The following is a 23,860-nucleotide window of genomic DNA, read 5'->3' on the forward strand; positions in this document are numbered from 1 at the left end:
ATCAATTCTTCAGTGCTCAGCCTTCTTCACGGTCCAACTCTCACATCCATACATGACCACAGGAAAAACCATAGCCTTGACTAGACGAACCTTTGTTGGCAAAGTTATGTCTCTGCTTTTGAATATGCTATCTAGGTTGGTCATAACTTTCCTTCCAAGGCGTAAGTGTCTTTTAATTTCATGGCTGCAGTAACCATCTGCAGTGATTTTGGAGCCCAGAAAAATAAAGTCTGACACTGTTTCCACTGTTTCCCCATCTATTTCCCATGAAGTGATGGAACCGGATGCCATGATCTTCATTTTCTGAATGTTGAGCTTTAAGCCAAGTTTTTCACTCTCCACTTTCACTTTCATCAAGAGGCTTTTTAGTTCCTCTTCACTTTCTGCCATAAGTGTGGTATCATCTGCATATCTGAGGTTATTGATATTTCTCCTGGCAATCTTGATTCCAGCTTGTGTTTCTTCCAGTCCAGTGTTTCTCATGATGTACTCTGCATATAAGTTAAATAAGCAGGGTGACAATATAGAGCCTTGACGTACTCTTTTTCCTATTTGGAACCAGTCTGTTGTTCCATGTCCAGTTCTAACTGTTGCTTCCTAACCTGCATACAGGTTTCTCAAGAGGCAGGTCAGGTGGTCTGGTATTCCCATCTCTTTCAGAATTTTCCACAGTTTATTGTGATCCACACAGTCAAAGGCTTTGGCATAGTCAATAAAGCAGAAATAGATGTTTTTCTGGAACTCTCTTGCTTTTTCCATGATCCAGCGGATGTTGGCAATTTGATCTCTGGTTCTTCTGCGTTTTCTAAAACCAGCTTGAACATCAGGAAGTTCATGGTTCACATGTTGCTGAAGCCTGGCTTGGAGAATTTTAAGCATTACTTAACTAGACTGTGAGATGAGTGCAATTGTGCAGTAGTTTGAGCATTCTTTGGCATTGCCTTTCTTTGGGATTGGGATGAAAACGGACCTTTTCCAGTCCTGTGGCCACTGCTGAGTTTTCCAAATTTGCTGGCATATTGAGTGCAGCACTTTCACAGCATCATCTTTCAGGATTTGGAATAGCTCAACCGGAATTCTATCACCTCCACTAGCTTTGTTCGTAGTGATGTTTTCTAAGGCCCACTTGACTTCACATTCCAGGATGTCTGGCTCTAGGTCAGTGATCATACCATCGTGATTATCTGGGTCGTGAAGATCTTTTCTGTACAGTTCTTCTGTGTATTCTTGCCATCTCTTCTTAATATCTTCTGCTTGTTAGGTCTATACCATTTGTGTCCTTTATCGAGCCCATCTTTGCATGAAATATTCCTTTGGTATCTCTGATTTTCTTGAAGAGATCTCTTGTCTTTCCCATTCTGTTGTTTTCCTCTATTTATTTGCATTGATGGCTGAAGAAGGCTTTCTTATCTCTTCTTGCTATTCTTTGGAACTCTGCATTCAGACGTTTGTATCTTTCCTTTTCTCCTTTGCTTTTCACTTCTCTTCTTTTCACAGCTATTTGTAAGGCCTCCCCAGACAGCCATTTTGCTTTTTTGCATTTCTTTTCCATGGGGATGGTCTTGATCCCTGTCTCCTGTACAATGTCACGAACCTCATTCCATAGTTCAGCAGGCACTCTGTCTATCAGATCTAGGCCCTTAAATCTATTTCTCACTTCCACTGTATAATCATAAGGGATTTGATTTAGGTCATATCTGAATGGTCTAGTGGTTTTTCCTACTTTCTTCAATTTAAGTCTGAATTTGGCAAAAAGGAGTTCATGGTCTGAGCCACAGTCAGCTCCTGGTCTTATTTTTGCTGACTGTATACAGCTTCTCCATCCTTGGCTGCAAAGAATATAATCAATCTGATTTCGGTGTTGACCATCTGGTGATGTCCATGTATAGAGTCTTCTCTTGTGTTGTTGGAAGAGGGTGTTTGTTATGACCAGTACATTTTCTTGGCAAAACTCTATTAGTCTTTGCCCTGCTTCATTCCATATTCCAAGGCCAAATTTGCCTGTTACTTCAGGTGTTTCTTGACTTCCTACTTTTGCATTCCAGTCCCCTATAATGAAAAGGACATCTTTTTTGGGTGTTAGTTATAAAAGGTCTTGTAGGTCTTCATAGAACCGTTCAACTTCAGCTTCTTCAGTGTTACTGGTTGGGGCATATAGACTTGGATTACTGTGATATTGAGTGGTTTGCCTTGCAAACGAACAGAGATCATTCTGTCGTTTTTGAGACTGCATCCAAGTACTGCATTTCAGACTCTGTTGTTGACCATGATGGCTACTCCATTTCTTCTGAGGGATTCCTGCACGCAGTAGTAGATATAATGGTCATCTGAGTTAAATTCACCCATTCCAGTCCATTTCTGTTCGCTGATTCCTAGAATGTCGACATTCACTCTTGCCATCTCTTGTTTGACCACTTCTAATTTGCCTTGATTCATGGACCTGACATTCCAGGTTCCTATGCAATATTGCTCTTTACAGCATTGGACCTTGCTTCTATCACCAGTCACATCTACAGCTGGGTATTGTTTTTGCTTTGGCTCCATCCCTTCATTCTTTCTGGAGTTATTTCTCCACAGATCTCCAGTAGCATATTGGGCACCTACTGACCTGGGAAGTTTCTCTTTCAGTATTCTATCATTTTGTATTCTATCATCTATAATCTTCACCAAAAATGAATTAGCGACTATATGCCGATGTTAAAGATGACAAAATGAAAGTCTAGGGAGGTTATGGAAGCTTGAGATGAGACTGTAATCAGGGTCCAAAGTAACCTTCCCATTATATATAAATTCATGAGTAAGTAGATTTTTAAGGGAAAAGGAACAACATATGTTAAGCACATTGGTGGGATAAGCTTCACTGTCACTTAATAAGTACAGTCTGGCAAAAAAGTACACAGTTACAATCAATGATTACTTTTAGTTTTCAAGTTCGGAAATACTTGACACATACAAAACAATGTGACATATATGCAAATTTTAATGCATGAAAATAAAAACACCCCTGTGTCCACCTCCAGTTTAGTAATTAGAACAGAACTGATACACCAGCATGCTCTGTTCCTGCCACACTGTTCTCCTGTCACACTGTCCTCCTACCCCTTGCCAAGAGGTCACCATTACCCTGACTTTTGTGTTTATCATTTGCTTGCCTTCACTTCTAATTTTCCCACATATTTAATTATCCTTACATGATCCAGTCTATACTTCTAGAAGCTGCTTCAGTCATGTCCAACTCTTTGCAACCCTATGGACTGCAGCCTGCTAGGCTCCTCTGTTCATGGGATTCTCCAGGCTAGAATACTGGAGAATGCTATATAGTTACAATTTTTAACATTTTTAGATAAATCTTACCAATTCTTGAACAAACTGCCTTTTTTTCACTTAAAACTGTATTTTTGAATTTAGCCCATATTGGAGTACGTTTATACTGCTGTATCACACACCATTGAAAGAATATGCTATAAATGTTCTAAACTTTTTTGAAAAATGATTTCCCATCACGATGCCATAGATGGAAATTTGTGTTATATCTATTAGTGTGTTATCACAAAGAAAAGTTTCTATTAGCATCATTTCCCATCTTGCTTACTGGATATGTGTAAGGTAGAACTTCTGGGTCAATGCTATGGTATGTTCAACTTCACTACACATTTTCAAATTAATTTCCTTAGGGACTATGTAAGCAACTCCTTCACCAGCAGCAGTGATTAAGAGTTGCTATTGCCCTATATCCTCACCATCCTTTAGTGACATCAACTTTTATTTTTTGCCACCTATAAGATTTTCTGCTGGTAAAGAATATGCTGGCAATGCAGGAGACCTGGGTTCAACCCCTGGGTTGGGAAGATCCCTGGAAGAGGTCATGGCAACCCACCCCAGTATTCTTGCCGGAGAATCCCCAAGGACAGAGGAGACTGGCAGGCTGTGGTCCAAAAGGGTTGCAAAGAGTCGGACATGAGCGAATAAGCCATTAAGTATTATATCAGTCAGTTCAGTCACTCAGTCGTGTCTGATTCTTTGTCATCCCATGAACCACACAGCACGCCAGGCCTCCCTGCCCATCACTAATTCCTGGAGTCCACCCAAACCCATGCCCATTGAGTAGGTGATGTCATCCAACCATCTCATCCTCTGTCGTCCCCTTCTCCTCCTGCCTTCAATCTTTCCCAGCATCAGGGTCTTTTCAAATGAGTCAGCTCTTTGCATCAGGTGGCCAAAGTATTGGAGTGTTAACTTCAACATCAGTGCTTCCAATGAACACCCAGGACTGATCTCCTTTAGGATGGACTGGTTGGATGTCCTTGCAGTCCAAGGGACTCTCAAGAGTCTTCAAAACCACAGTTCAAAAGCATCAATTCTTTGGCGCTCAGCTTTCTTCACAGTCCAACTCTCACATCCATACATTACCACTGGAAAAACCATAGCCTTGACTAGACGGACCTTTGTTGGCAAAGCAATGTCTCTGCTTTTGAATGTGCTATCTAGGTTGGTCATAACTTTCCTTCCAAGGAGTAAGCGTCTTTTAATTTCATGGCTGCAATCACCATCTGCAGTGATTTTGGGGCCCAAAAAAATGAAGTCAGCCACTGTTTCCACTGTTTCCCCATCTATTTGCCATGAGGTGATGGGACCAGATGCCATGATCTTAGTTTTCTGAATGCTGAGCTTTAAGCCAACTTTTTCACTCTTCTCTTTCACTTTCATCAAGAGGCTTTTTTAGTTCCTCTTCACTTTCTGCCATAAGGGTGGTGTCATCTGCATATCTGAGGTTATTGATATTTCTCACAGCAATCTGGATTCCATCTTGTGCTTCTTCCAGCCCAGCGTTTCTCATGATGTACTCTGCATAGAATTTAAATAAGCAGGGTGACAATATACAGCCTTGATGTACGCCTTTTCCTATTTGGAACCAGTCTGTTATTCCATGTCCAGTTCTGACTATTGCTTTCTGACCTGTATACAGCTTTCTCAAGAGGCAGGTCAGGTGGTCTGGTGTTCCCATCTCTTTCAGAATTATCCACAGTTTTTTGTGATCCACACAGTCAAAGGCTTTGGCATAGTCAATAAAGCAGAAATAGATGTTCTTCTGAAACTCTCTTGCTTTTTCAATGATCCAGTGGATGTTCGCAATTTGATCTCTGGTTCCTCTGCCTTTTCTAGAACCAGCTTGAACCTCTGGAAGTTCACGGTTCACATATTGCTGAAGCCTGGCTTGGAGAATTTTGAGCATTACTTAACTAGAGTGTGAGATGAGTGCAATTCTGCGGTAGTTTGAGCATTCTTTGGCATTGCATTTCTTTGGGATTGGAATGAAAACTGACCTTTTCCAGTCCTGTGGCCACTGCTGAGTTTTCCAAATTTGCTGGCATATTGAGTGCAGCACTTTCACAGCATCATCTTTCAGGATTTGAAATAGCTCAACTGGAATTCCATCACCTCCACTAGCTTTTTTCGTAGTGATGTTTTCTAAGGCCCACTTGACTTCACATTCCAGGATGTCTGGCTCTAGGTCAGTGATCACACCATCGTGATTATCTGGGTTGTGAAGATCTTTTTTGTACAGTTCTTCTGTATATTCTTGCCACCTCTTCTTAATATCATCTGTTAGGTCCATACTATTTCTGTGCTTTATCAAGCCCATCTTTGCATGAAATGTTCCCTTGGTATCTCTGATTTTCTTGCAGTGATCTCTAGTCCTTCCCACTCTATTGTTTTCCTCTATTTCTTTGTACTGATCACTAAGGATGGCTTTCTTATCTCTCCTTGCTATTCTTTGGAACTCTGCATTCAGATGTTTGTATCTTTCCATTTCTCCTTTGCTTTTTACTTCTCTTCTTTTCACAGCTATTTGTAAGGCCTCCCCAGACAGCCACTTTGCTTTTTTGCATTTCTTTTTCTTGGGGATGGTCTTGCTCCCTGTCTCCTGTACAATGTCATGAACCTCCATGCATAGTTCATCAGGCACTCTGTCTATCAGATCTAGGCCCTTAAATCTATTTCTCACTTCCACTGTATAATCATAAGGGATTGCTTTAGGTCATACCTGGGAAAGACTAGAGATCTCTAGTGAAAGAGGAAAGCAAAAAATTTGGCTTAAAGCTCAACATTCAGGAAACAAAGATCATGGCATCTGGTCCCATCACTTCATGGCAAATAGATGGGGAAACAGTGGAAACAGTGGCTGACTTTATTTTTCCAAAATCACTGCAGATGGTGATTGGAGCCATGAAGTTAAAAGACGCTTACTCCTTGGAAGGAAAGTTGCTGGATGGCATCACTGACTCGATGGACATGAGTTTGAGTGAGGTCCAAGAGTTGGTGATGGACAGGGAGGCCTGGCGTGCTGTGATTCATGGGGTCGCAAAGAGTCGGACACGACTGAGCGACTGAACTGAATAGTCTAGTGGTTTACAGACTGTATTATATTGTGATTTTAATTTGCACTGCTGCCCCTCTAGTAATTTGAGCTAAAGCACTATAATTTGTTCTGATATCAGAGAGAGTTCCCCTTTCCCATGTTCTCATCTGCCCTCAGAAATGTCTTGGCTGTTCTTGGCCCTTGGTCAGTCTGTATAAAATCTACAATCAGCTTTTGCCAAGCTTCAGGGAAAGCTCTCCTGGAATTCCACTGGAAGTGAATCAAATCTGCAGATCCTTTTGGAAACTATTGTTACCTTTAGAATGTTGACTCCTCCTATTTTTAAACTTAGTACATCTTTCTGAGTGAGTAAGGGTAATGCTAGCCACAGCAACAAACATCAGGAAAGTATAAACCCTTAAACTCTACATTAATTTCCTTCTTCCTCGCATAATGGGTTTTCCTGAGCAGTAGGGAAATCTCCAAGTAGTAGCTCAGGGACACAGACTCCTTCCATCTGAGGGCTCTACCAACCTCCAGTCAGCTGTGTTCATTGGCCATAAGCCAGAAGGACTGAATAGAAGTCAGCTGCACCACACACCATCAGCCCAGGTCAGCTCACATTTCATGAGATAGAACTATGAAACACCATCACAATGAGCCATACAAAAGGTGGGGGATGGGGGAGGATGCTCTAGCTCTGTGCCCTAAAGAAGAGAGAATGAATCTATTATTTTAGGTCTTTTAGTATCTGTCTATAACTTCATATAAGCTTCTCAATAAAGCTTCTACACATTTTGCCAGATTCATTCCTAGATACTTAGTTTATTTATATGATATGTATGCTTTTTGTAAATGGCATCTGTATTCCTATTTACCAACTATGCTTCTGGTATTTAAAAATACACTGAGTTCTTGCTTTATTAATCTCACATTTAGCAACCATATTGAACTTTCTGCTAAATTCTGATAATTTGCTGTTATATTCTAGATTTCTACAGTTAATCATGTCACATGGGAAAATAGGTTTTGTTGTTTATGTTCCTATCTTTCTTTAAATTTTATCTATATCTGACTGCATTGGGTAGAACCTCTGGTAAAATAGAAGTACTTATACCACGACTTTTAAAAGCATAACTTCAAATGTTTCATCATTATGGTTACTCTAAATTTTTGTTAGGTATCTTTCACCGGATTAATAAAATTTATTTCTATTCCTAGTTGCTAAGAGAATTTATCATGACTGAATGTAAAAACATCAAAATTGCCTCTGTAGCTATTGAGGTAATTATTATATGTAATTGTTTTTATTTTTTAATCTATTAAGTGGTGACTTGGTTAGATAAAATTTTTAATGTTAAAAGCAATGCTTGCTTTCCTGAGATATAGCCAGCCTTAGTTATGATTTGCATTAATTGTACTATTCAGTTTGCTAAGATTTTGCTTATGTTTTACATTTAATTCATGAGTGAGGTTGGACATTAATTTGCCTTCCTTAGGCATTTTGTTTGAAGAATCAAGTTTACACTAGCTTTATAGAATAAGATGGAAATTATCTTTCACTGTTTTCTAAAGAATCTGCATAAGATTCATATTGAAAATCCTTGAAGTAAATTTTCTAGATCTCATGTGTTATGGACTGCATGTTTGTGTCTCTCTAAAATTCCTCTTGAAACTCTAGTCCTCACTGTGATAATATCTGGAGGAGGGGTCTTTGGAGGTAATCAGGTCATAAGGGTGAGGCCCTCATGAATGGGATTTGTGCCCTTAGGAAAAAAAAAAAACAGAAGAAAGATGATTGATCTCTCTCTCTGTCCGACATGTGAGGACACAGAGAAGATGGCTATCTGCAAACCAGGAAGAGAACTCTCACAGGCCCCAACCATTTATATATACTTTATACTATATTAGGGTTTCCCAGGTGGCACTAGTGGTAAAGAACTCCCCTGCCAATGCAGAAGACAAAAGAGATGCTGGTTCGATCCCTGGGTTGAGAAGATCCCCTGGAGGAGGGCAGGGCATGGAGAATCCCACGGACAAACGAGCCTGGTGGGTACACAGTCCATGTGGTCACAAAGAGTCAGACACGACTGAAGTAACTTAACACACACGTATACACACACTTATAGTGTATTATATATAGCAACAGAGTTGCTCAAATAATTTCGAATCCATGTAAATCTCTGCTATAACTATGGTCATGTTCACTCATAATAGCATTTATCTGTAATACTTCTCTTTTTCTTTTGTTCAGTATTTTCACAGTTTGTTAGTTTTATTAGTCTTTCAAAACATCCTGGTTCTGTATCCTTTTATTTTATGTTTAATTAATTCGTGTTCTTTATTTTTTCCTTCTCTTTTCTTTTTCCCCCTTTTTCCATCTTCTTAAGTTGAATGCATATTTAGTTCATTTTTAGCCTTCTTTATTTCCTACTTGAAACATGAAAAGTTATAAACATTATTCCCATTATCATTTAGTTGCAACACATATGTATTGATGTGTAGTATTCTCTATTGTGCAATTTGGTTCTATAATCTTGTTAAAATCTCTCCTTCACTGATCCTTGAATTATTTTGAAATATCCTTAACATTCTAACAAGATGAATCTTTTTAGTGGTTTCTTCCTGATTTTTAAATTTTGTTATTGATTTTTATCTTACATACTTTGATGTCACTGAACAAAACCTTTGTGTTCTTATTTTGGGAGTGAGGAGCAAACTGCCTCATCGGCCTTTCATTCATTCTTCTATGCTAAGCAGTGTACTAAGTCTAGCAATAAATACTGCAGCACAGTCTGATATTATGAGGCAATCAGGGTAGAGGGGCAGAAATATCATAAAGAAATAGGTAATAATATCAACATTTAATGTGTTTTCTTTTTTTTAATGTGTTTTCTTATACCATACTCAATAGAAATAAGATTAAGGTATTCTGTGTTCACATGAGGTGTATTATTCAAATGAGTTAAATAGCTTAATCATACAGAACATTTATTGATGAAAGACAACTGAGATTTATTGTATTACAACAAAGTTTTTCCTGCAGAAGGCTAGCTACTGTATAAATTCTGCTTGGGTTGAGAACAAGGTCATTTTTTAATTCTTTAAATACTGTCCTACATCTTAGTATCAACTCTGATTCATTCATGATAACCAGAAGGAGGACTCGATCACAACTGCCTTCAAAAGCTCTCCTTTGGCCTTGAAAGAAAAATTTAGGAAAATATTGGATGGGCAGATAAGTGTTAGTGATGTGAGAATCTCCTTGGTCCATTAGTAGTATCTGCTAATCCTTAATCTCCAACCTAGTATTTTTCCCGATGGAGACAGCTTGGACCACATGGGCTCCTTGTGGGACTGAACCAGTGTGGCATTCTCAATCATGAATCAGGGAAGAAGAGTAAAGTCTTCATCCCTCATACAAACACATTCTCTGTAATTAAAACCAAAGAGCAAGCCTCTGTAGTTTCTAAGGAGACACTTTGAAAATCCAGACCTTCTTCCTACTTAAGTCTTTTCTCCAGGCTTTAGCTGGTTAGTCTTTTCTGGGGGTGAGGGGAAGCCTTTCTTACTATAGTCCTTAGATATCTGACCTCTCACTGATATTGCTAAGAAATGATAAAGGGAGATGAAAATGCCACTTATCAAAATTTGAAGAATAAGGCCAAGGTCATCCTTTAAGGAGTCTTTCATCCTCAAGTTCATTAATGTCTGAGTCTGGGCTGCCCAGTGTCCACCCAGATGTGCATTCCTGACATGCTGGGCACTACACCACTGGACTGCACTGCCCTCATCTCTACTGCGACCCCCTCAGGACCTTCTAGCAGAAGAAGCGCTGCTAGACTGCCAGCCCAGTTTCTTTCTTTTTTTTTTAATTTGCTGAAACTTGCTTGATCATCCAGTATATGATCAAATGTGGTAAATGGCATCCTGTAAATATTGGCAACAATATTCTACAAATCAATTATATCAACTTGATTAACTGTGTTGTACACATCTTCTAAAGTTTTAGTGATTTTCAGTCTGAATGTTCTTTCAATTTCTGTGAGAGGTAGTCATATTTTCCTACAGTTGTTCATTTCTCCTTACGAGTTCTGTCATTCAGCTTCTTACTTTTGAAGCATTTTCATAGGTAATTGAAAGATCAGGATTTTTACATCATCATGGTAAAATGAACCCTTTATCATCATATGGTAACCCTCTCTATCTCTAGAAATACTTCTTCCCTGATACCAACATAATGAAACCTGCTTTTCGATTTGTTGAATATTTCCCAGACATATTATTTTCTATCCTTTTCATTTCAACCTGTCTGCACCCTCATGTTCTGGTCTGTCTCTTGTAAACCTCATGTAGCTGATTTTTATTTTTGGAATCTATTTGGCAGTGTTTGGTTTTTATCTAAACAGTGAAGTCTATTTACATACATTAGATTTCTTTCTCCTTTCAGATTGTGTTTTCTCTTTGCTTTTTTTTTTCTTTTTTCTAGGCTTCCTGTTCTCCTTTGTTGCCTTCTTTTAAAATGACTGACATCTTCTTCCACTTCGATTCCAATTACACCTACTCTCAGCTTACACGCTGCTGTTTTTCAGTTATTTAGCATTTTCTCATGAGATGGCAACCCACTCCAGTATTCTTGCCTGGAGAATCCCAGAGACAGAGGAGCCTAGTGGGCTGCTGTCTATGGGGTCGCACAGAGTTGGATACGACTGAAACGACTTAGCAGTGGCAGCAGCAGTGATAATCATTACATTATAGCATAATTTGGAAAAATCTAGCCACACGTTTACATTTTTCTACAGTCACCACTCCCTACTACATCTCAGACCTTTCATCAGGGATTTTCCGTTTCCCTCAAGCACATGCTTTGGATGTTGGTGGTTAACTCTTTATCTTTGTTGAAAAATGCCTTTATTTCACCCCTCTTGAAAGATAATTTCTCTGGATTTGTAAGTCAAGTTTGTTGGTTATTTTCTCTCACAATTTTAAGATATTATTCCATTGCATCCTGGTTGCTATGGCTGCTGTTGAGACATCAACTGAAAGTATAATTTTTACTCCTTTATGTGCAAACTGTTATTTCTCTTTGATAGCTTTTAAAACTTTCTCTTAGCTTTGGTTCTGCACCATATTATAATAGCCAACATCCAAGATAGCCTCAATGATCCCCTTCTCCTGGTATTCAGAGGTGACCTCTCTCACAGTGGATCAGGCTGGCCCCACGTGGCCAATGGAAGACATAGGGAAGTGCCAGTGTGACTCTGAATCTTGGAAGGCAGTGTAGCTATTCCTAGGTCTCTCAAATGACTCACCCGGGGGAGAGCCAGCCACCATGCCTTGAGGACGTTCGATCCAGAAAGAGAAAGATTCATATGGAAAAGAACTAAGGTCCCCAACTAACAGCCAACACTAGTTTGCCAGCCAGAGGAGTGAGTCACCTTGAATGCAGATCCTCTAGCCTGAGTCAAGCCTCCAGGTGACTGTGGCCCCAGCCAAAACTTGACAGAAACTTCCTGAGAGACCCTAAGTCAGAACCATCCAGTTGAACCACTCCCAAACTCCTGAACCGCAGAAACCGTGAGAGTTCAACCAGGATTCTTGCTGTTGTAAGTCATTAAATTTTGGAAAGATCTGTTATGCAAAAGCAGAATCTACAATAAATACAATCTGTCTCAGTTGGGATTTTTTGGACTTCCTTTACCTGAATGGCCTTTTTTATTTGGAAATGTTTTCTGGAAAATTCTCAGCCATTATTTCTTTAAGTATTTTTATCTCATTCTCTATATTTTTACCTTGGACTCCAACTGAACATTTTAAGAACTTCTCGCTCTATTCTCCAAGTCTCTTCATTTCTCTTATTTTCAATCTTTTTTGAGCCTTTATGCTTTATTCTGAAATTTTATCTTTCAATTCACTGATTTTTCTCTTTACTTGTGAATCATCTACTATTTAACCTTTCCATTTTTCAAATTGATGTATAATTTATAAGCAATAAAATGCACAGATTTGGGGAGTATAATTCATTGAACTTTGGTGCAGATTATAGTCTTGTAACCACAACCACCATATGGTCAAGAGACAGACATTCCCATTATTTCAGAAAGTTCCCTCCTGCCCTTCTGCAGTCAAATGATCCTCCCAGAGGCTACCATTGTATTAATTTCTACCATCTAATCTACAACTTCAATAAATGTAATCATAAACAGGCTACTAGAGGCTAGTCTTCTGTATCTGTCTTCCTTTTGCTCAACATGCTTTTTAAAATTTATTCATGTTATTACCTATACTAATTTATTGTTGAAAAGTTGAAAGTGAAAGTCACTCAGTCGTGTCCAACTCTTTGCAACCTCATGGACTATGCAGTCCATGGAATTCTCCAGGCCAGAATATGGAGTGGGTAGCCTTTCCCTTCTCCAGGGGATCTTCCCAACCCAGGGATCGAACCCAGGTCTCCTGCATTACAGGTGGATTCTTTACCAGCTGAGCCACAAGGGAAGTCCATACTAATTCATTGCTTTATACTATTGAGAAGAGTTCGGTTAATGAATGCACTACTATACATTTATACCTTCAATTGGTGATGATTATTTTGGCTCTTTCTGATTTGGGACTTTCAGGAAAAAGCTGTTATGAAGATTCTTGTCCAAAATTTTTGAAACATTATTTCAATTTTTTTGGATAAATACCAAGGAGTGAAATTTCTTCCAAGGAATAGAATTTCTTGTCATAGAATAGGTGTGTTTGACTCAATGAGAAACTGACAAACTATTCTTCAAAAAGTTTTCTAATTTTGTTTTCCTACTAGAAATTTAGGAAAATTTCCTCACCAACACTTGGTATTGTCAACCTTTAAAATTATAGTCATTCTAGTGGGTGTGAAATGGCACATCCTTATGGTTTTAATTTGCTTTGAAGGAAATCAGCCCTGGGATTTCTTTGGAAGGAATGATGCTAAAGCTGAAACTCCAGTACTTTGGCCACCTCATGCGAAGAGTTGACTCACTGGAAAAGACTCTGATGCTGGGAGGGATTGGGGGCAGGAGGAGAAGGGGATGACAGAGGATGAGATGGCTGGATGGCATCACTGACTCAATGGACGTGAGTCTGAGTGAACTCCGGGAGTTGGTGATGGACAGGGAGGCCTGGTGTGCTGCGATTCATGGGGTCGCAAAGAGTCGGACACGACTGAGTGACTGATCTGATCTGATCTGACTGATATTACTTATTGACCATTCTTATGTCTTCCCTTGTAATTTTTCAAGATCTTTGATCATTTTTTACCAATTGGATTGTCTTTTATTATTGAGTTTTTTATATATTTCTGGATACATGTCCTTTGTCATGTAATGATACATTGCAAGTATTTTCTACCAGCTTGTGGCATGACTGTTCATTTTCTTTACAATGTATTTTGATTTTGAGAATAAAACATTCTCAAAAACTTAAAACAATTTTGATGAAGCTTAATTATTAAGGACTACATGATTGTGACCCTCCCCCCAAATTTGTATGTTGAAACCCTAATCCTCAGTGTGATAGTATCTGAGGGTAAAGCCCTTGGGAGCTAATTAAGTCATGAGGTGAAACCTTCATGAAGAAATTAGTAGCTCTATAAGAAGAGACAGAAGAGAGCACTCTCTCTCTCTCTCTCCCTCTCCTCCATACAAAGAAGACAGAGGACAGTTGTCTGTAAGCCAGGAAGTTGGCCTTGACCACACATCAGATCAGCCAACACCTTGACCTTGAACTTCACAGCCTCCAGAACTAAATAAATTGTTGTTTAAGCCACCTACTCTATGGTATTTTTGTTGTAGTAACCTGAACTTTTTATCCTTACTACTATTTGTGTTCTAAGAAGTCTCTATCCCATGTTGTAAATATATCATCTTATGTTCACATATACTTCTGGATGCTTTATGGGTCCATGATCCAGCTTGATTTAATTTTTTTATATAATGTAAAGTGCAAGTCATATTCCTTTTCTGTTGCCATGTGTATCCAATTGTTTCTGCAATACTTGCTGAGAAAACTAGCCTTTCATCCTTTTCCTAAAATCATTTAACTATATATGTTTATTTCTGGACTTTATTCTGTTAGATTAAGCCGTTTATCATACTGCCTTGATTACTACAGCTTTATAGTGAGCTTTATAATATCATCAGTTATTATAAATTCCTTTTTCTTCTTCTTTTTTCAAAGTGGTTATTGACTTTCCTAAACTGCATTTCTTTGTAAATTTTAGAATAAATATCTCTGTTTCTAAAAACAGCTGTTCCACCTTTTATTGCAATGGCCTTAAATATGTACATCAATTGGAGGAGACTGAACAGCTTATCAACTATGGAGTTACACAATTTATAAACATAGTATATTTTACCATTAGTTAGTTTTCTGTCAACAAAATTTTGTATTTTTCAATGTAGGGTATTACACATTAAATTTATTCATAGTTATTTTATAATTTTTGATATTACAAATGGCATTTTAATTTCATTCTTGAATATTTACTGCTAGCACATAAAAATTATTTAATAAATTTTTATTTGTATATTGACTTTGTACCTGTAATTCTGCTTAATTTATTTTTCCTTTCCAGAATTTGTTGGTAGATTCTTCATGCTTTTCTACATAAACAATTGTGTTGTCTTCAAATAAAGACAGGTAGCCTCTTCCTTTCTAATTTTTGGCCTTTCACTTCTTTTTTGTGTTTCATTTATTTTGCTAAGATCTCTGTTATAATGCTGAAAAAACTGGTGAAAGAAAATAATCCTGTTTTGTTCACAATCTAAATAGAAAATATTCAATATTTCACTGTTAGATACAATGTTAACTAAAGGTTTATCCTCCATATCTTATACACCAACGAGTGCTTTGAAATGAACAGCTGTAATAATGTGGATTTTACCCAGTGCTGTTCTTTTTTTTCAAAGTTTGAATGTCTATTTCTTGTTGCTCTCTAATGTTTTCATACACTTTTATATATGTATCATAATTAACCTCAGCAAGATTAGTCCAATGCAAGCTTTTCCACCATTAATGAAAATTCCATTTAATATTTAATTTCAATTATGATATTCTGAATTTCTTAATAGAAGTTTTATTTGTGATGTTTTTTCTAAACAGGTTAGGTCTTTTTTGAGAGGTTCTGTTCCTTACTCATTTGTTAGTTCCTCTCTTACTTTTAAAAGACTTAGACACATTTGTTTTACATTCTGTATCTGATTACTCCGATTTATGAGACTCTTACATTCCTGCCAAATAATGCTCCTGGCACTTTATTGCCTCACACATATTTTTATTTTATTTTATTGGCATGAGTTAATATTCCCTGGAAGTTCATCTCTGGGAATTCTCTGTAACTTGAATTGAGAGAACATTCTTCCAGAGAAAATACACTTTGTTCCTGGAAACTTGGTCATGCTACCAACATGGCTCCCTTTTCATTTAAATTTTTGCTTGGGCATTTCCATCCTGAAAGACTGGGCACCCAAAACTCCAGGAAAGCCGGCCTATGGCCAAGTATTCTTAGAGCAGACTCTTTGGTTCCTCTACCAAGAGACCAATAATGAGAAAAGCATGTCTTTCTGCCTTTAGAAATTTGATTCCCCCTGCCTCCTTTTCCTGTTTCTCTGAGAGCACAATCTGTATGATTCCTGGCTCTGGACAATGTTCTCTGATTCAACTTCCCACATTGCCCGGGTCCAAAACTTGGTCTCCTGTTCCCGGAGGGTACAGCAACTAAAATAAAACCTCTCTAGGCCACCTAGGATCGCTGGGTGACCGCAAGACAGGAGAGTCAGTGTCTGAGTTCCACCCTTCACTACAGCCCAAGCTTGGTTCTCAGCCTCAGGGGAATCCAAATGTTGTCTTATAAACTCAGCCACGCATATAATACTGCTTTTCATGTTTCTTCCAGTACTTGAGACTTTTTGTAGTAAGAGAAAATCAGTATATTATATCTAGCTTGATATATAGGTAGAAATGGAAATATTGAACACTTCTTAATCTCTAAAAGCTTTAGTTATTACTCTTCATTTGGCTGGTTAGCAAATGAGTTAGCTGGATGGATTACAATGGCTACAGAAGAGATGCTTACAGACCTCTATACCTACAAAGGCAGAATATGATGCCCGATTTCTTAAAAACAGGTATTAAAAAAGAATGAATTTAATGGATATCTGCATCCCTCATGATTATTTTACTTCTAGAATATTCCAAAAGCCTTCTCTAAAGTGTTGTAAGAGGCATAGCCAATGAAGGAATTGTGAAGAAGACAAGTGATCAAGGCCTTGAGTTAGTACCTCACCAGTTCTCAAAGCTGTATTTCATAGAAAAAGTAAAGCTTGAATGGATCAAAACATTTCTTGGAAGTTAGCCAGATTTCAGAGGAAAGAACTTACTTTACTCCTTTCCTATGGAGAGAAATCACTTAGCAACTACACATAATAAATTTAATTCCTAAGGCTAAACTGCACACTATAACATATGGATGATAAAACCTATCTTATCAGTTGTTAAACATATTAACTGCAAAATGTTCAGCACAGTAGCTTTATACATTAAGTGTTAGCTATTATTAATGTTCTGATATGAGAACCTTTTAATATCTTTGTAAATGTTAAGTTCAGGCATGGTTTAATGTCCTTGAGCTCCTGACAAGATGGACACAGTTAAAATCAGCCTGGGTTCCCCCTCCTAATGGGGTTCCCTCCTGAGGTCCAAAATGCCTGGTTTCTCCTCAATTATGACCACCCAGTTCTCTCATCTGGAAGAAGAAATGACTACCCACTCCAGTATTCTTGCCCCCAAAATTCCCATAGACAGAAGAACCTGGTGGGCTACAGTTCCTGGGGTTGCAAAGAGCCAGACATGACTAAGCGACTGAGCATGCAGTTCTCTTATAATTTTGTATCTAATGCAGTTTACATGAATGGTAGCATTTTTTTCTGTCTTGTGACATGCAAAGGGCTTCACGTTAGGCATTGTATCCATTACAAAGATGCATGACAAGGAAAGTCTCTATACCTAAGGGACCTATAGAATCAGACCTTGTGTTCTGATTCTCAACCCTGCTTGACCTTAGAATCATTTTAAAAAATATTTTTTTAAACTACCAACATTCATATGTGCATCTTTTCTCCTTCTTCAGACAGTAGCTATCTTGAGACAGAAGCCATACTATCTTCTTTTCTTATTCTTCACAGCCAATCCCTCTATGTAGCAGAAATCTATTAAAACCTATTTAAAATCATTCTATAAAAATGCTAATGACATACAGATGGCCAAGAAGCACATGAAAAGATGCGCAACACCACTAATCATTAGAGAAATGCAAATCACACTATAATGAAGTATCATCTCACACTGGTCAGAATGGTCATCGTCAAAAAATCTACAAACAATAAATGCTGGAGAGGGTGTGGAGAAAAGGGAACCCTCTTACACAATCTGTGGGAGTGCATATTGGTACAGCCACTATGGAGAACAGTAAGAAGATTCCTTAAAAAACTAAGACAGACTTACTATATGATCAAACAATCCCAATCCTGGGCATATATCTGAAGAAAACCATAATTCAAAAAGATACATGTACCCCAATGTTCATTGCAGCAGTATTGACAGTATTCAGGACATGGAAGCAACCTAAATGGCCATCAACAGAGGAATGAATAAAGAAGGTGTGGTACATATACACAGTGGAATATAACTTAGCCATATAAAAGAACAAAACGATGCCATTGGCCGTGATATGGAAGGACCTACTGATTGTCGTGCTGAGTGAAGTAAGTCAGAGAAAGACAAGTATCACATTATATTGCTTGTATGTTGACTCTAAAGAAACAGTACAAATAAACATATTTACAAAACAGAAGCTTAGTCAAAGATGTAGAAAACATGATTACCATGGCGGGAGGCAGGGGAGGGATAAAACGGGAGACTGGGATTGACAGATGAAAAAAAAAAAGGTGAACGCTTTAGTTGCTCAGTCATGTTTGCCCATGGAATTCTCCAGGAAAGAATACTGGAGTGGGTAGCCATTCCCTTCTCCAGGGGATCTTCCTGACCCAGGGATCAAACTCAGGTCTCCTACATTGCAGGCAGATTCTTTACTGTCTGAGCCACCAGGGAAGCCCATACCAACTACTATATGTGGAATAGGTAACTAATAAGAACCTACTGAATAGCACAGGGAACTTTATTCAATACCCTGTAATGACTTATACGGGAATGGAATCTAAAAAGAGTAGATATATGTGTGTGTATAACTGACTCACAGCAGAAATTAATACAACTTTGTAAATCAACTATATTCCAATAAAAAATTAAGAACGCTAACAAAACATTAAAATGGTAACATTTTATGCTAACATTAATAATGCTAACAAAATCCAATTTTAAAGCAATTCTATTATCTGGATCCTAGTCGGGGGGCAGGTTGAAACATTCAGTTCTTAGGCTAGAAAGAATGTGCTTGTAACATCATTCCCTGTGTTAAGTATGCTGATTTAAAAGGCCATATCTCGAAAAGTAAAAATAACAAGTGAACCAAAATTAAAAGATAATTGCTTTGTAAAAATGGTACTGAGGTACCTATTTGCAGTGCAGGAATAGAGAACCAACTGGTGGACACAGCGGGGGAAGAAAAGAGTGGGACAAACTGAGAAACTAGCATTTGAAACATACATATTACCATGTGCCAAACAGAGCTAGTGGGAAGTTGCTGTATAATCCAGGTAGTTCAGCTTGATGCTCTGTGTCAACTTAGAGGAGTGGGAACAGCTGGGGGTGCGGGGGATGGAGTGAGAGAGTGACTCTAGAGGGAGGGGATATATGTCTACTTATGACTGATTCACAGTGTTGTATGGCAGAAACCAACAAAACATTGTAAACAATTACCCACCAGTTAAACATAAACATTTTTTTAATTTAAGATAAAAGTTTTTAAAAAAAAGAATTGCAACTACAGCACAACTTTATGTTTAGAAATATCTCACAGGATAAGAATTTGTCTTACCAATTTAAGATAGCCCTCAGCATCTAGAATTAAGTTTTCTGGTTTCAGGTCTCTGTAGATAATACCTAGTCGATGCAGGTAATCGAATGCTTCTGTCACACAGGCAACACAGAACTTGGAGGTGGGTTCATCAAAGCTGCCTCTGCAACGAAACCATTTTCCTTCTTAAAACTCTAGACATCCTGGTTGCAGATTCTAGGTGTCAATTATAATATTATATATTTATGCAATATAAATGCTTTATAAGGCATTAGCACTAAAAAGTACTTCATAGCATCAATGAATCAGATCATAAAGAAATTTAGGTGAATGCTTGATGCCAACAAGAACCACTTTACTAAAATTTACTAAAATTAAAATGTCTACATTCAAACAATTGTTTCTGGTAATCACATCCAAACATACAAAATGGAAAGGATAAGAAAACAAGACTTTTTAAAGACAACTATGGAAAACTCTGGAGAAAATGCAACTATTTCAAGGGAGAGGTTGAACCAGACTACTGCACTTGATTGCTTGACTAAAATGAGTCCAGTGCTCATTTCCATTTCCTGTTTGTATACTTTGTAATATAACCCATGTAGAAACAGGGTCATAACTCTTTCCGCTTTGGTGCACCTTGATGATACCAGAGTTGCCCTGTGCCAGCACTGTGTGTAGGTTTACACGCTAAATTATTAAAATTTGGTGGTGATTTGCTGCATGGTATAATAGAAAGCTATTACACTTTGGCTTCCCTTGTGGCTCAGATGGTAAAGAATCTGCCTGCAATGTGGGAGACATGGGTTCGATCCCTGGGTTGGGAAGATCCCCTGGAGGAGGTCATGGAAAACCACTCCATATTCTTGCCTGGAGAATCCCCATGGACAGAGGAGCCTGGCGGGCTACAGTCCATGGGGTTGCAAAGAGTCAGACATGACTGAAGCGACTAAGTACCAAACATAGTAGAAAGCTGTGGCTTTGGAATGAGAGAAACCAGCTTCGAGTCCTGCTTCTTCCCCTTACTGAATCCTCAGGCCAGTTGTTTGGCTGTTCTGACCCTCAGATACCTGTCTTAAAATGGGTTTACTACTGACTTAACGAGGCTGTTTTATGGACATGGCAAAGTGCCTAACGGGTACTAAGAACTACCACCACTAAATAGATATTCTAAAAAGATTTGCCTGTTAAAGCAATGATGGGAGATGCAGATGCTTCTGTAGGTATCATGCAAGTCTCCTCAACACATCCAGGCTTACCTCATCCTGATCCATCCATCAGTATGTTCCTAGTACAACAGATAAATCTCTGCTTGGATGCTCAAAAGTCTGTTATTAGGTAGGTATGTGATTTTCAATCGTGAATGCACATTAGAATTGCCTGAAAGGCAGCTAAAAATCATTTTCTGGCCCTACTGCAGATGAACCAAATAAAAGTCTGGCATCAGGGCACAGCATTTTTACTTTGTTAAAGCTCCCGTGAGATTGTGAGGTGAAGCCAGGGTTGAGAACCACTGGCCCAGGGAATGCTGCCTAAATGTCTGACCTGGCATTAACCGCCACAACCTAAGGCAAAGCTACCTCTTCTGTTGCCGTTTTCTATTCAAACTCTGCTCTCACTCAGCAAGTAAAAGACCTAATCCTACTCCAACTTTCCTGATTCTTAAATCAGTTCTCTTCCTTACTGTCTTTCCAAATTTTGTCCTTAGAGTTTAGCTCAAGGCCTTTCACGGCCATCACATTTTTCTCTCTTTCCTCTATTCTGAGCTCAGTGCCCACAACACTTACTGGACATTTACTTATGTTGCCAACTTCTTCATCATATTTATTTTCCACATTAAATAATGGAATGTTTTAAAATTATATATTACATTATCTCCCAAAATATAACCCAAACTCACTGGAGGAAAACGTTACATGGTTTTGGGTTAGAAAAGTGTACATTGTTTAGAAAACCCCCATAGCGTCAACTCGGAAGCCTTGCATGGAGGTGGAGCTCAGTGAACACCTATGATTTTGATTGTTTGGAAATCATTCCTTTTGTGAAGCTGAGTCTTTGCAGACATGTCACTCTGCTTTTCAGCCCCAACTTCACCACTCTCCACCCCTTTCGTCATCTCCCTTCTCAAGATTCAGAGTCAGTAACATCTGGATTTATACTCTGCCTCATATTAATCATGTGATATGGATGGTTGACACACTAAGCCTGGTTTCTTTTATCTCTAATACGAGAATGACAGAGACTACTGGTACAGGGGGCCTATTACATGATTACAATGTTAGCTCATAAAATATCACTATTACGACTTGTTTATCAATTTGTTCTTAAATTCATTTCTCTTTTTTAAGACATTTTTTAAGATTCTTTATATGGACCATGTTTTTTTTAAAGTCGTTATTGAATCTGTTACAATATTGCTGTTTCACACTTTGGTTTTTTTGGCCATGAGGCATCTGGGATCTTAGTTTCACAACCAGGGATTGAACCTGTGCCTCCTGCATTAGAAGGCAAAGTCTTAACCACTGGAGAGGCAAGGAAGTACCTTAGACTCATTTCTTAGTGACTTTCTTCATGTTTCTTTAAATAGTCATGAATACAGCATCCTTTAGGCCAGGCAGGAACAGACAAAAGTTATTGCATATAATTCTTTTTCATTACCTGTCTCTTAATATACTCCACAGCTCCCCACCTAAGCAGGCCTCCAGAAGCATGTATACATACTTATTGTCCTTGAAGGTGCGATATAATCTGTGAAAATAAAAGAAAAACACGATTATTATTAGAAATCCCGTTCTAAAACGTCTTCAAGTTTGCTTAAAAGCATCATCAATAACTTTTTGAAGGATGGTCCTCATCTCCTTCCAAACATCTGACAAAGACACTGGATGCTCACTGAACACTCTGATCCTTCCTGTTCCCCTGGTTTTTCATCTGCTGATCCCTTTACTTGGACTCCCCTTCACGCTACCCACAGACTTTCTTAATCTCAGTTCCATGGTAATAAAAGTGTTATCCACCCCTCAAGATCAAGCTCTGGGGCCACCTTCCTGATTAGGTAGCTCATTAACCCCCCTACTAAATACAGCCTTCCCTTCCTCCCCAGATCCTGAGATCTCTGCATGGTCTCCTTTAAGATCTGCCTTGCATATCAGGGCTTCCCTGATGGCTCAGTTGGTAAAGAATCAGCCTGCAATGCAGGAGACCCTGGTTCAATTCCTGGGTCAGGAAGATTCACTGGAGAAGGGATAGGCTACCCACTCCAGTATTCTTGGGCTTCCCTTGTGGCTCAGTTGGTAAAGAATCCGCCTGCAATGCAGGAGACCTGGCTTCGATTTCTGGGTTGGAAAGATTCCCTGGAGAAGGCAAAGGCTACCCACTCCAGTATTCTGGCCTGAAGAATTACATGGAATATGCAGTCCATAGGGTTGCAAAGAGTCAAACACAACTGAGCGACTTTCACTTTCACTTTGCATAACAGTTACTCATGCCTGTGTTTTATGTCTTCTAGTTGGTACTACGAAACAGACCCTAAGACAGAAATTTGTAAGCAGTCAGTTTAGTGGGAAATGCTCTTGGGACCAACACCCATGGGGAGGAAGGAAGCAGACTTGGGCAGAGGGAGAGCTGGCCTGTAATTTTACAAAAGCCTCAGCTTCAAGGACCTGAACCATCACTCGATGCAGAATGTACCTGGAGAAAGAGTATGGGGCCAGGTGGGTCTCTTTACCTCGGTGCAATGGCTGGAGAGAGAATTAGTCAGAGTCCCCAGCTGGCAAGACTCACAGAAGCTGGAGGAATGGCAGTCTCAATCCAGATGTGGGATGTGGGCAGGGCACCATATTACAATGCTGGGGGAAAGCAGTTTCTGGGTCTTACTCAAGAGATGCCCATGTCTCCCTAGCACCAGGCTAATGCAGACAGCAGGACAGCCGTACCATGTACAGACAGCAGAAGTAATCTAGGAAGTGTTTCGGTATGGGCTCTGGATCCAAGCTGCCTAGGCTTGAGTCCCTGACTGGCCATTCGTTAGCTAAGTGACATCAGCTTTCTCACTGCTCTTGTCAAACAAGGAAAATCATAACATTTATCTGTTTTATTTTGAGGATCATAACAAATGTATATTCATTTGATTATATATTGATTATATGTAATTATATTATTTATTTTATATAAACAATATAAATAAATTACAAGATACATATAAATTATATAATATAATGTAAATATGGCCTTCCTTGATAGTTCAACTGGTAAAGAATCTGCCAGCAATGCAGGAGACCTGGGTTCAATCCCTGGGTTGGAAAAAACCCCTGGAGAAGGGAATGGCTACCCACTCCAGTATTTTTGCTTGAAGAACTCCATGGACAGAGAAGCCTGGCTGGCTACAGTCCATGGAATCACAGAGTCGGACATGACTGAGCAACATTCACGTTTACCTTCAATATAAATATAATAATAATATAATATACACTTTAAATATATATATATATAAGATATATATTTTA

At 38.7% G+C, this 23,860-nt stretch overlaps 1 protein-coding gene across 2 annotated transcripts in view; it reads right to left on the bottom strand.

Moving 5' to 3' along the window:
• Window positions 1-23,860, bottom strand: part of PRKG2 (protein kinase, cGMP-dependent, type II) — a 124,327-nt gene that overhangs the window by 26,009 nt on the left and 74,458 nt on the right. For both annotated transcript variants that reach the window (XM_010845909.1, XM_010845910.1), the window contains 2 exons: window positions 22,014-22,103; window positions 19,377-19,518 (listed from right to left, as the gene is read on the bottom strand). In XM_010845909.1, coding sequence (XP_010844211.1) covers window positions 19,377-19,518; window positions 22,014-22,103 — 232 coding nt within the window. The remainder of the gene's footprint in view (window positions 1-19,376; window positions 19,519-22,013; window positions 22,104-23,860) is intronic.

This window comes from Bison bison, unplaced genomic scaffold, assembly GCF_000754665.1.
Source record: "Bison bison bison isolate TAMUID 2011002044 unplaced genomic scaffold, Bison_UMD1.0 scf7180017864228, whole genome shotgun sequence".
NCBI lineage: Eukaryota > Metazoa > Chordata > Mammalia > Artiodactyla > Bovidae > Bison > Bison bison.